Genomic DNA, 14,406 nt, shown 5'->3' on the forward strand with positions numbered 1-14,406 from the left:
TGTCGTGATGGATGCGCGAATTTCCTGGCGACCCCAACTACGGCCTCTCGCGCCGCACAGCTTCACGTAGGCGACGGAGGACATCCCTGTAGTACTCTTTGGTGATAGATTGACCCTGTGGTGCGTACTCGTGGTGTACCACGCCGCGGGAGTCAAAGAAAGCAGTCAGCATGACGTTGCTGCGCACGTGGCGGGCCTTCTTTGGTCTCGGTGACGTGGAATGCTTCCACTGTGACGACTGGGATTTGGTTTCCGGGTCGTACCCGTACACCCAAGACTCGTCACCAGTGATTATGGTGTTCACGAAGTCGGGGTCACTGTTTGTGGAATCCAGCATGTCCTGTGAGATTTCAACTCGAAGTTGCTTTGACTCCACCGTGAGCAGCTTCGGCACGAATTTCTCCGCAACTCTCTTCATGGCCAAATCTTCGGTCAGAATGGAATGTGCAGAACAAGTGCTGATGCCCACCTCTTCCACAATTTCTCGTATAGTCGTACGACGGTCTCGCATCACCACGGCATTCACTTCGGCAATGGCCTGGTCATTTCGGCATGTCGATGGCCGACCGGAGCGTGGCTCGCACTCCACCGATGCACCACTCGTTAATCTGTGTGCTGCTCATAGCATTGTCACCAAAAGCCGTCTGAATTTTCTGGCTTGGCTGTCGCCCAGTTTCTGGCAAAATTTCATGCAGTAGCGCCGCTTCAGACGCTCCGCCATTTTCCTTGCAATAAACAACCGACGAGAGCACTGCGCGCTACCTCACTCAAACGCTGCGTCCCAGCGACTAACGCTATCGGCAGGCGGGAAAACATTCGCGCATGCGCACGAAGGTTCAAGGTCGACTGATGCAAGCGCGCTTGTTTCATATCCATTAGCTGTTCGCAAAAAAAAAAAAAAGGGTCGGATACTTTTCTAACGGACCTCGTATATCTAGCCATTATCTTTAGAAAATGTCTCTCAACCGCCACCCTTCCTCCCTCGAGGAAACTTGCTTCCATTCTACCCTTGTTTAAGTCGGGTAACGTTCAGCTGTTATCTAACTATAGGCCAATCTCCTTAACAGCGCACTCATGTAAGTTACTCGAACACATTACCTTTAAACATATTGTTACGATGGGAAAAAGACAACAAGGTCGTCGACGGTGAAGACGACGAAGTGGCAAGAGCCTCTCGAGATTCTCGGCAGCTGTTTATATACGCTTTGTAAATACACCATTTAAATAGTTTCATACCCGTGACATTTTGGTGGAGCTACGAGCTATCAATCCCCGTGCCTCCACCATGGAATTTCTCGATGGAATTTCTCGATGGAATTTCTTGAAACTAACAAAATTTTACGGACTTTCCAGCATGGTTTTAGACGTGGCCTTAGCACTATAACACAACTGACAGACTTCGTTCACATAAGCAGCTCTTTAGACGTGGCGACCAGATTCATGCTATTTTTATACACTTTGCAATGGCCTTCGACACCATCTCACACCCTAAACTTACGCACAAGCTGTTCGCTATGCTAAAAAAAATGCGTCTTTGGTTGGCTGGATATCATACTTTCTTTCCCAGCGTTCGCAATATGTATGTTTCAGCTCTACTAACTCACCCTTGACGCCTGTTTCATGAGGGGTTCGCCAAGGTTCAGTACTGGGTCCTCTTTTATTCCTGCTTTATATTATTGATCTACCCCTACACATATCAGTTAAAATACGCCTTTTTGCAGATGATTGCGTCTTATGTCATACAATTCAATCTCCTACTGATCACGTTCTCCTTAACGACTATTTCGCCGACTTCTGTAACTGGTCCAAAGCATGGCAAATGAATATCAACTTTTCCAAAACTGTCTCCATGTCCCTTACACGACGCTCATCCCCTTCCTTCTTTGTCTATGTCTTTAAAGATAATACTTTAAGTAGGGTCTTCGAATTCAAATATTTCGGTATCCTACTAACACACGATTTGTCATGGTCGAAACACATTGATGTCACCTGTAACAAGGCCCTTAAAAGACTAGGTTACTTACATCGTGCGCTGCGTCTTGCTCCTCAAGAAACCACACTTCTTACATATAAAACCCTCATTCGCCCCATCCCCGAATATGGCTGCGTTGTATGGAATCCATACAAACACTGTGACGTCAAAAAAAGTAGAATCAGCGCAAAAAAGGCAGTGCGTTTTATTTGTAGGAGATATGACAAGGAATTTTCGCCGTGTAACTCTCTCCCCTACTTGGTCTCACTCCTCTTGCAGAGCGTCGCAAAGCTGATTGCCTAAAATTCCTTCACTCGTTAATCAATTCTCCTCTTCTCTCGTACCTAGATAATTATTTGACTTCTTCCAAACCATCATGTACGAGGAGTCACCATGCTCTAAATATCTCAACCTTTCTTGCCCGCACTGATTCCTTTATATACAGTTTTTTTTCCATCAACAATTCATTACCGGGCAACATCCGTTCACTACCGCTGAAATAAGACACGCAATTAAGCTTGTTTATAAATGTTTGTATGTTTGTTGTTCATCCCACTCCTGCAACACCCCCATCGAGGTTGCAGAGTGTATAAATAATTAAATGAATAAATAAATAAATAAATAAATAAACTGCTGGCGCAGCTAATCCAACACCACCTAGACAGCACAAGGTCTTTTCACTCCGATCCATGACGTCGTGTTACTTAGCCCGACTGCCTTAGAATTTAACGGGGATGCTCCCGAGTAGGCAACAGTGATTTTGCCGTCACCACTTTCATCACGCCAGGCTTGTCAATAAATATTTCGGGCCAGATAGTGTGACGTCATGGATCGTCGGAGTTGCCAAGCCTTGTGTTATCTAGGTGGTGTTGGCTCATCGCGCGCCTCTCTTTCTATCCTTTCTTTCGCGCATGCGCATGCATGGAGTGGTGCCAGAGAAGTTTTCGGCGTACAAGCGACCGACAGACGGACGGACGAATCGGCTAGCCATATAAAGCTTCGCTGTAAAATCTTGTACATCTAGCGTGAAGCATACGCTTTATTGAGTGCAATACACAAGTTATACCGTTTTTAGCCTGTCCGCAAAAATAAAACCGACGACGTTTTATTTTTCCCGATGGTGAGCACTGTAATAACATTCCTGCTGTGCCGAGTGCAATTTATGTATTTGGTGCAAACAATCACTTCGTGCACACTTTAGTAGAAAATATGGGCCGAATCGGCAAAAATGCTTTGTACGCAAGAGCCACACGTCTGAATTTGTCCGAGGCAAAAGCGTTCCTGAAACTCGCATACTTTGGTTGTCGCCCACAGATGATCACGAAGCGGCTGCCCAAGCCTTATTGGACTAAGTGCGTCAACTACCCATTTGTACGTCGAGAGCAGTACGTCATGAAGATGACCAAGCCGGTAAGTGTATCGCGCAGCTTCCGCTGCATGGAGACATGCACTGAAAATGTGGCGCGCACGGCGTTGCCCCGAAAGCTCAGTTCAGAACACACGCAGACCGGACGCAGTGGTCACGATCCAAGTGCGAAAAAATAAACGCGCGTTGACTTGAGCTACTACTTTATGCTACCCACTGCGGTACACGGGCGATGTGCTGAAGACAACCCGAGGAGGCGATCGAGAAAGCCAGGCTGGCCACGCGAGCCTGCGAGGAAAGGAGGCGGTGCTTCTTGACTGCGTCTTTTCGGTGCACCTGCGAAAAGGCTGGCTGCCCGATTTTTAATAATCATATCGTGCGAAGCCAACAAACACGGACACCAAGGACAACATACGGGAGATGATTTGTTCTTACTAATTGAATTAAAGAAATGATAAATTAATGGCGATGAAAGTGGATCAAGAAACAACTTTCCGCAGGTGGGGAACGATCCCATGCCTTCACAATACGCGTGCGATGAGAACATCGCACGCCAAACATAACCACAAGCTCAGCGGGCTGAATAGCAGAATTTAAAAGTGATGCCACTGAGTCAGCCTTTCATTATTCATCACAGAAGGTCAACCACGATAACCCTGAATTTATAGCTGATTTATAAGTTTTATAATTAATTAGCCGTCTTTGCCGTACAATAGGAGCCTGGTGTGAAAATATAATTTCAAATGTAATGAGAATGGGTAAGCGATCGCTGCTTGTTCCATTGTGAAAAGTGTCCCAAGATGAAATAGATGTCTGAGGGGAAGAGAAAGTCACGTCTAATGCAGGTGAGAATTGCCCACATGGAAAAGTAATTCGACCTGAATTGTGACATTGGAAATTGTTATCATGCACCCAATTCCACTTTCCACAAACATCCCTTCTGATTCCCCAAGAAGTGTGATGAGAATTAAAACCTCCTGCAATTAAAACCTCCTGCATTGCATTTGAAGAATTTTGGGACAGTGAGTCCAGGTGATCAGTCCACTTGACTCCATGAGGGAGTCAGATTCTTCAAGTAAAATAACACCTGGAATTATTTTCTGTACTAGATAAAGAAGGTCAACGTAACCGGAGGGTATAGAGCGGCATTTCCATTGAAGAACTCTTACTGATGATATCGCGATCCTAGTATGGATGACTCCACAGCAGAACGCAACGCATCCTGCTCGTGGTGTTCAGTTTTTCCATTTTTTCGGCCTTGAATTTTGAGAATCAGTTGGAGAAAGTGGGGTACTCTTGTGTCTATTTCTGATGGCCCCAAGCACTGCATGCCGCTGATATGAAAAGCGTCAGGCCCATGAAATGAACTAGTTGAGAACAAATATTTTAATGAAACTTGGTTATTCAAGAACCTCGTTTACTTTTTTTTTGTACATATGCAACGGCCAGGAAAAAATTTCAATGACGCTGGCCTTCATTCCAATGTATTGCGCAGGAGCAGCTGTCACCGGTCGTGTATTGTGAGCAATCGCGCCAAAATTACAGTCGCAACAGAGAGCACATATAAGAGCAGAAGTTCTGCAATATACCCATTACAAATGCGAAGGCACAGTGTAATAAATAAATAAACAATAAAGAAAGAAACAAAGAACGGAAGAAAGAAAGAACGAAAGAAAGAAAGAAAGAACGAAAGAAAGGAAGAAAGAAAGAAAGGAAGGAAGAAAGAAATATAGAAATGCGACGATACAACTTGATAAAGGGCAAAAAAAGTGTCACTGGAAACAAAGTGCGCTGCATGTATACACAAAACCTCATAACAAGATATCTAAATATGCATATAGGTCTTCAATAAATCTACGTATCTACGCAAAAGTCACTGTATATAATGCGTCAAAGAAGGCAAAAGCCGTGTTGCGCAATCGCAGATTCACAGATCACAGAATCCTAAGCACGCCCACGCTCCTTACATTCTCCCCGATGCATCGCGCGCGATGGAAGGCGGCGCGCTTCCTCCCCACTTTTCTCCCTTGCGCACACAAGACATAGCCACCATCGTCGGCTCACCCGTCTCCCCACCCCCCCTTTATGCTTTCACTCGCACATACAGCATGCGGCGCGCTGTGATGATGTTATCGCCCTTGCAGTTTATGCGGAACATGACGGCGACGGCAGGAATGCGCCTGGAGTGTCCATATAATTGCTATCGCAATAGTATAATAAGAGTGCTTCGCAATGAGGAGTCCCGTGGCCCATTAGTTTCCGCAAGAGAAGTAACAAAATCCAACTTTCACCATGCTACAATTCGCTGCGCCGCAACAATGTCTTTCTTTTCTTTAGTGGGACAGGGGCACCGAAATGAAAAAAAAAAGAAACGCAATAGAAAGCACGTTGGCCACAATCGAATGCCTACATTGGACATTGGAATGCCTAATGGGGCTACCGAAGGAATATCGAAGAAAACATGACTCGCTTAGTCCACAAAAAACCATACACATACTGCTCGGTATCCAACACCGGCGAGACAAAAGAGTTTCTGGAGAGGTTGCAATAACATCGAAGTCAAGATGATGCCCTCAAGCGAGTGCGTTGCAATCCGTCGAATCCTCACAGTGACGGCGGCGAGCGAACTTTGTTTCTTTCTCTCGTCTGCTAGCCAGAAAGCGTCCAAAATTATGCAATGCTAAAATCCACTCGGCCAGATAAAAACGAACGTGCACCAAAGTGCGCCGCGTGGTGGTCGGGGCAACACGAGAAAAACGCATGCGCTCTGGCTGGCTCTGGCAGCGAGCACGTATCGAGAATAAACTTGAAAAGACTGAATGTGTCCTCGCGAATAAAAGTCAAAGTATAAAAAATAAATAAGAATGTAATTACCTTTGCTGGCTTTAGTGTCTTGACATGGATGCTTTGGCGAAGGTGAAAAAAATGTTGATATTCTTTTCGGTGACATGACGGTACAAATGAACTACCATGACGCTTCGTCTCATCGGACCTCGCTGTATTCTTTGTCAACTTGTCTGATAGTGTCTCGAATTTGGCTTGTCGCGTTGTATGGTCCGATGTACGACTTTAGAAAAGTCAATGCACCTTTGGCCTGAAATGTTTATAAAATCATTAAACCCATTAAGTTCTAGAATTGAAAAACCTAAAGCACTACTTTGGAAATTTCGATGCACCTTTCGCATCAAAAGTCTACAAGAACTTTATGCTCGTAATCTATCGGAATTGAAATTCATGCGCTCCGTAGATTCCGCGGCCTCGCGAGATGCCGCGACGAGCGCGCTCAGCATCAAAACGCCCTTGAAACATTTTGCTCGGATGGGGCTCCTTACTTTATGTGGCTGCAGGTGCATGGGAGTTGTCACGATAACCGGCCCGAGTTTGCTCAAAAATAAGTCAAAATTAGATAAAATGAAGTGTTCAGTTCTGTAATCCTACACATGAAAGTTTTAAACAGAAAATTAGCCATTTAAGATGAAGCTTTATTCAGCAGTTCCTATCTAAATACACGTGAACGCACAAATCGTTTTTCTGGCAACTACTGCGCCAATGTCAGAGATTTCTTGCATATGTACAGGTAAATTGTGCTGAATGTATAAAATATATACGCACGCACACAGACAAACGCGTACGCTCATGCAAACACGCGGCCACACAAACACCCACACACACACATACATGCACACTTACACACAAACAAGCACGAGCATGCATACTAGCACACATACACGAACTCACATAAACACACACACAAACACACGGGCACACTCACACGCACGAACACACAAACGCAAGAACGCGCGCACACAAACACCCCGCAAACACTAATGCATGCATATGCACACACACACACACACACACACACACACACACACACACACACACACACACACACACACACACACACACACACACACACACACACACACACACACACACACACACTAACAGCACGCACATACAGACAATCATGCACGCACATGCAAAAATTTGGAGGACGCTTAAGCTTCGCCTTTAAGAGTGGAACGCGATAGCTTTCAAAGATCCCTGACTGCTTCTCACGCTTCGCAGCAACTGGAGCGTATATAACCGTAATGTTTACCGGGAAACGCTGGCCGCGAACGCTAAGCACGAAGGCGGGCCTTGTGGTAGAAACGCGGCCGCGGTGCTCCGGAGGCAAGGAACCGGGCGCGCCAGTGCTCGTAAATGGCGGACGCCGCAGCCGGTCTGTGAATTGTAGAAACGCTGTAGAAAAGGGGTTCCTTTGAGTTTTCGCGTAACAGAATTATGTTTTCTCGCATACTGAAATTACAATCTGAGAGCTATCATGTCTGCAGGTTGTGCACGAGGGTTGCAATGTGGGCTTGTTGGTAATGCATCTTCAAGGGGTGTGCGGTAGCGCGATTAAAAGATGGGACACGTTTAGCGCTGTGTGTGTTCCTGTGTGTCTTCTTTTGTCCTGTCCTTTAATCGCGCTACCGTCCACCCCTTGAAGCTGTAGGTTGTGTATAAATCGTAGTTAACGACTTTTCCTCGTAATTTAGCTTGAGAAATTCAATTAGTTCAGTAAATTCCTTGCGTCACATGGAGGGCTTGGGTACGCGTAGTTGAAAAAAATATTTGTGCCGAACCGACGTCCCACGCCGACACCCGCGACACGAGTTCTTTAACGCTCTTGCGTTAACACGCATGGACGCAAGCACGAACACACAAACGCCCATACAGACATATGCACGCACATGCACGATCACACAAACACGCGTAGAAATTCATTCACGCATACTAGCAGCAGCACACGAATACGCGTGCACACAAGAGACCACTACCCGCTGTGGTTGCTCAGTGGCTATAGTGTTGGGCTGCTGAGCACGAGGTCGCGGGATCGAATCGAGGCCGTTGCGGCCGCATTTCGATGGGGGCGAAATACGAAAACACCCGTGTACTTAGATTTAGGTGCACGTTAAAGAACCCCAGGTGGTCGAAATTTCCGGAGTCCACCACTACGCCGTGCCTCATAATCACAAGGTGGTTTTGGCACGTTAACCCCCATACTTAAAATTTTATTTATGAAGAGACCACTCACGCACATGTCAACTTGTACGATCCAGCAAGACCTGCGCCGATAGTTGGAGCCCGGCAACCTTGGCGTATTCGCGAAGGGCGTCGAGACATTTCAGCAGTTGTCGATGTTGCGCCTCAAGGTCTCTGTGGCTAGGCCGTAATGTGAAGTCCTCAGCATGAATAAGAAACACTATGTCAGGGTTTAGAATAGTAAGCTGTTGGGTTAGTTAATTTGACATGATTTTTGCAAGGGGGAGCGCAGAGGCGGTGCGGAAAAGACAGACTTGGACAGGAATGACGCTCACTTGCAACTAAGTATATCTTCCCAGACAAACCACCAGGAACGTCATTGCGCATGTGCTGCCATCGAGAGTTGTGAAGAAGCTTTCAATTCTTTTTCTATAAAATTGCCTAACAACGGAGCATGCATCATCGCATCAATAATGACCGCTATAGTGTAGGTGATAGCAACAACAGCACGTGCAAGTGGTGTGACAGAAATTCAAAAAAAAAAAACCTTGGGAGGGGGATAGAGGAGGAGGCGTGAAACTTCAACCAAGGGAGGGAAACGTAAATTCCTTATCCATAAGATGCACTGACGAGGCACTAATACAAAGGTTAGCATGAGCGTGAATCTGACCAGCCTCGAGGATTTCCCTTTCGAGTTTGCCTTTAGATCTGCTTATAATCTCGGTTTCATCGAAAATGTGTTTACAACCACAATCCCTGAAGTGCACAGGAAGGAGCGCGGAGTTGCTCGGGGCCTTTAAAGATTAGTAATGTTCTCTTAGCCTGTCATTTAGACAGCGCCCCGTCTGCCCAATGTGAACTATCCCACAGCCGAGTAGCATCTTATACACCACTTCGGTGGCACAGGAGGCGAGGGCTTTCATGTGTTTCTTTTCACAGGTCTCGTACTTCTTATGGCCATTTGCAAGGGCGCACAACCAAGAAAGCTTGAGAGGAGCTGTGAATACGAGGTTGACGCCGTGCTTCTTCCCGATCCTTTTTAGCTTGTGTGAAATCGTGTGGAGATATGACGTCACGACAAACGTATTTGGCCTCTGGCGTGGGCAGCATTGGGTGGAGCCTGTAGCTTCTTTAAGAGAGTTGAACCCACTGCGACGAGCACACTCGAAGGGATCTCAAGGCTTTCAGACGAGACGCTTGTAGCTCAAAGCTGTGTGCACAACACGTGGTCAGGTATGACTTGAGGCACGATGAAGCTATACCCTGTTTTACCAGTTTGGTGCGAGAGGAGTCAACAGGTAAAATGAACTTCTTAGTACGCGGCAAATATTCCCAACAAAGGTGTTCGTCACAGTTAAAATACTGCGATAAATCTAGAAACCGAAGTGTGCCATTGCCTGGAACTTCCATTGTGAAAGATAACGAGAGCGAGCATTGTTTGAAACAAAGCAACGCTCGCCCAGCTACTGCAGTGCTAATGTCATTTTGTGGAACCGATAAAAGGCAAGAAAATCGTGCACATATCTATGAAATTTAAGAACAATGTCCTGGTGCAATTCTTGCTGCAGCAAACAGTCAAATTTGGCTAAGAAAATTTCACACAATAAGGGTGCCATACACGATCCAATACATTATGCTCTTTTCATTTATGTCAATCTTACTGTCAAAGTTAACAATGGTAGAGGAGAGGTAGCAGTTTTAAAGCTCAAAAAAACCCTCTGCCGGGCTAAGGCAGTCTCACTGGAAAGCAACGACACCGTATGGATCAATTGCTTCCCGGACAAAGAGTTCATCACGCGGTACAGAATAAAATAGCTCTTCTATGCCCATAGACATTGCAAAGTTCGCCCCCGTTACTCTCGTCCTTATAGTCTGCACGAGGCTGTCCGAATGCTTGAGCACAAATGCGTGCTCTGGTTCGAACGCTTTGAGGTGACGCAGAAGAAAAACACTGACGTTGCGCTGCCAACTGTCTCTTTCAGTAACTATGGCTCGAAAGGGACATAGCGAATTACCTTCTTCACAATTCTCGATGGCAGCGCATGCGCAATAACGTTCCTGGTGGTTTGTCCAAGGTAAATATACCTGGTAGCGAAACTTCCATAGGAGCCTATACGTTCAAAACATGGCGGTCCATCGGCGGTTCATGGGGCTTAGCGCCATCTGTATGTGCTGGGAACACTTCCGGCAGAAGAGAAAATAATGTGACGCCATGTCCGTTAAAAGCAGAAGTGACGTCATTTTGTTTTCGAAGGCGCGAAATTTGTTTTGTTGGCCTGCCTTTGGAGCTATATATTCTAATTCCTCGCCATTCGACTTGATGGGCCTTTCGAGCTTCTAGCGCGGAAAACGATGCAGGAAAAGGCCAGCCGTGCGGTTGTCCAAATCGCAGCCCTGCACAGAACATACTTTCTTTGGAGGCCGACGAAAGCTTTAGGTGTAGAGGGCTGATCCTATCGTCTGACGCCAAGCCCGTCGGCCGGCACAGTCGCACGAAAACAACTACACAGTTATCTGGCGGTCGTAACTCACTACTTTCGACTGAACAGATTAAGAAGCGATGAAGATACCCGCATCACCAAATTGAGGCAAACTTCGACAAGCAAGAAAGCACAAACTGTGAGGGAGGCGTATTTCAACAGGTGAACTTTACGAGTGCGCCTTTCTGCTCATTTCAAGACGTGCATTGCATTGCGAGTGATAGTGGCGTCAACGCCCCCTGTAACGATGGGCGCTGAAAAAAATTATTATTAATAATAAAATTAAATAAACGTGCGTTTTCTTAACTCGTCACGGATATATAAAATTGACCAGGGATTTTATTTTAGTTGAATGAATCTAACTGTTGTCTCGCTTGAATTAAAAAACACTTTTTTTTCTTTCCCATTGTTTGTTCCATCCAAACAATCGCTGCTCCCATAAACTCCGTTGCTGATGTCGGTGACAATATGTACTGAACCGCTTTTCGCCCGAAGCTTCGCGACCTATTTGGATCGACCTTGGTTTGTCTCTGAAAATATACTTAGCTGCAAGTGAGCGTCCTTCCTGTCCACGTCTCCCTTTTCCGCACCGCTTCTGCGCTCCCCTTTGCAATAACAACGTCAGGGATTTCCTGCGTTTTGTTAAGCTAGACATGAAGACAATGTTTGCAACAATGGAGACAATGCACAGACGATTTCAGTATGCCGACAAGCTCTTGAACAAGTGCCGTCTTTCTTGTGCAGCTGTGCGAGAAGGAGTGTGCGTACAACGCCTCGCTGCTCATGTGCCGCTGCATCCGCGTGGACGTGGCGCTGCCCTACGAGGTGGACTGGGACCGGCAGCCGTCCGGCAAGAGGCGCTTCTGTGACGCCGACATCGCACGTCAGTTCAAAGCAGTGCTGTGCGAGTTGGCGCCCCTTGGGTCATAAACAACATCACATCAAAGCTCGCATCAAGCAAAATGTGGTCGGCTGGGTCAAATCTTTTAAAAACTTGGCCAGATGCGCAATGGAAATTCAGGTTCAAGAGAAATTTTCAGCAATACCTTCACAGCTGTGCGCTTATGTGTGTGCACGCCCGGCTGTCGCTGCTAGCTGCATGACTAACAGTAAGCTGCCAGAGCAACATAGAAAGTCACTGGTGCCCGTGGAACTCCAGGGCGCTGATTGTCCTGCTGCTATGGCGAATGACGCAGATGCGGGCGCAACGGAGAGCGTCGCACCGGTAAGAAGTTGTGGCCGGTGCAGAGTATCTGGACTTGCAGCTCACATTGGATTTATGAACGTCCATCTGCGAGACCGTTCAGATCCGACAAGTGCGCCCTCTGACGAGGAATATATACCGAGTCGTGGGGAAACCCAACGTGGGCAGGGTGGTGCGCTATCGCTCGAGCAAGTCTGCGTAAGACGCTCCATCAGCTTGTACACGTAGATTAAGCAGAGGCTTTCCATTTCTGCGTATCACTTCTGCGTGACGCCATGAGCCTGGGATCGCTCCCGTAGTCTGCTTCGTTGATGGCCTGTCACTTGATATGTGGTTCTGGTGCTGTAAAACTTTTCCCCCTCACTCTTCACATTCGTGATCGCTAGTGATTCAATTTTTTTTAGTTCCCATTAATCATAATTGAGTTACCCTTTAAAAACCTTTCACTTGAGATCCATAATGTTCAGATTTCCAAATAGTCGAGTGTACATAATTAGCAGTGATTACCACTATTTTGACCTTGTGTGCTCCATAATAACAAAAAACAACCTTATAATGACACTCATTCATAAAGGGGACAGTCAATGAATGAGGACTGCCACTGTCAAACCAAAGAAAGTGATTTGTGATCACTAAGGAATCAGTCGTCTCATCTGCTAGTCATCATATTTGAATCACGATTTTTATTGCTTTCATTTGATATCTAAGCGCTGTGCTGTTCAAAAGTGTGAGCACATAAAACCGAATGAATCATTATTGATCAACGATGACTCGACATCATCAATTATACATAGCTACCAAGAATACTCATGTAATGACTGCATGATTGATACCAATGACGACGTACAGGAATGAAGGCTACCACTGTTATACTAAACAAAGTGATTCGTGATCGCTAGTGGCTCAATTCTACCACCCCGTAGTTATATTTCAATCACTGTTTATGTGAGCTTTCATTTGATATACATGACGCTATACTGTATGAAACACGAGAGCATTCAAGTAAGCGTATCACTAGTGATCACTAACAAATGTGCGTTATCAATCGCCAATGGTAACAAAAATACTCACGTAATCACTTTTTGATTGATTTCACTGATGGCGTGCACAAATGAAGGCTACCATTCTCATACTAAACAAAGCTATTTATGTTCACTACGGAGTCCCAGTTACCATCTCTTAGTTAACATAGATAAATCATTGTTTGTATGACTTTTCATTTGTTATGCATGACGCTGAGGTTTACGAAAGTGCGAGAATCAACATTGAACTGAGCGTGCCATTAGTGATGACTAATGAACGGGTGTAATCAGTCGGCAGCAGTAAAAAAAGAAATACACATTTATTGGAGTTTTTATTGATATCAATGGTGACTAGCACGAAGGAAACCCACCATTGTACCAGTAAAATAAATAATCCACTGCCACTCCTGACTTAATTACACCACTTACTAGTTGAATCACTCGTTCTATGGCGTTTTATTCGATATCCATGATATTATGGTCCGTAAACCTCGGAGAACTTAGCATAGTACTTGAGTAACCAGAGATGACTAGTGACTACAGTCATATTAGCTGTGAGGTGTAGTTGCTTAGGTAATTGCTGATTATTTCACAATCTGAGCACTTATTGGTTTTCGTGACGACATGTTCGATTAGACGTGACCAATAGCCTAGTATAAAAGTTATTCATATTCACTAGTGACCAAAGCCTACCAGTGCCTAGTGATCATTAAATCACTCGTAAGATGTTTCGGTTGAGAGCCACGACGACATCGGACGTGCATCATTCCCCCTCTGTTAAAAATTCTCGTGCACGAACGTTTTCTTGCATTTGTTTACTCGAATTGACATTTCCGGTCCATGTCGCTCCCTAAAAAAAACGAGAATGACAGCCTCCAAGCATTATTTTAGTCACATGTGAGGAAAGCTACTGGCATTCCATCTTACTTTTTTTATTTTGAACGCAGGGTTTCAACTCCTAACGTTTTGCTTGCCTCAGAATTCGAAGGTTCTTGAAGGACGTTCTGGTTGGATTACAATCACTGGCGCTGGGAATAGATCGGCTGGCGTTTCAATTTAATGTGAGCGCAAAACTTGCAGTTTGCATAAGAGAGACCAAGTGCCGCTGCAAGGTCCCTCCTCAGTAGTGCATCTGTATGTAATTCGCAGAGTACCGCAAAGTCTGTCAAATCATTTCAGGCGTTGGTTTGAAGGCACTCCTACCGCCACTAATAGCAACAACAAGATGTTGCTAATCATGGTGCTGGAAGAGAAAAGGCACTCCTAGCGCGCAAGATGTATACGCTGGTTTGCGGCGAATTGAAAAAAGCATTCAAGCAGAAACACCTCAG

At 45.6% G+C, this 14,406-nt stretch overlaps 1 protein-coding gene across 2 annotated transcripts in view; it reads left to right on the top strand.

Annotated features, from left to right (window-relative positions):
• LOC142557840 (bile acid-sensitive ion channel-like) overlaps positions 1-14,406 on the top strand; it is a 292,552-nt gene that overhangs the window by 22,457 nt on the left and 255,689 nt on the right. For both annotated transcript variants that reach the window (XM_075670040.1, XM_075670041.1), the window contains exons 7-8: positions 3,287-3,382; positions 11,594-11,732. In XM_075670040.1, coding sequence (XP_075526155.1) covers positions 3,287-3,382; positions 11,594-11,732 — 235 coding nt within the window. The remainder of the gene's footprint in view (positions 1-3,286; positions 3,383-11,593; positions 11,733-14,406) is intronic.

The sequence above is a fragment of the Dermacentor variabilis genome, chromosome 9 (genome assembly GCF_050947875.1).
Source record: "Dermacentor variabilis isolate Ectoservices chromosome 9, ASM5094787v1, whole genome shotgun sequence".
Classification (NCBI taxonomy): domain Eukaryota; kingdom Metazoa; phylum Arthropoda; class Arachnida; order Ixodida; family Ixodidae; genus Dermacentor; species Dermacentor variabilis.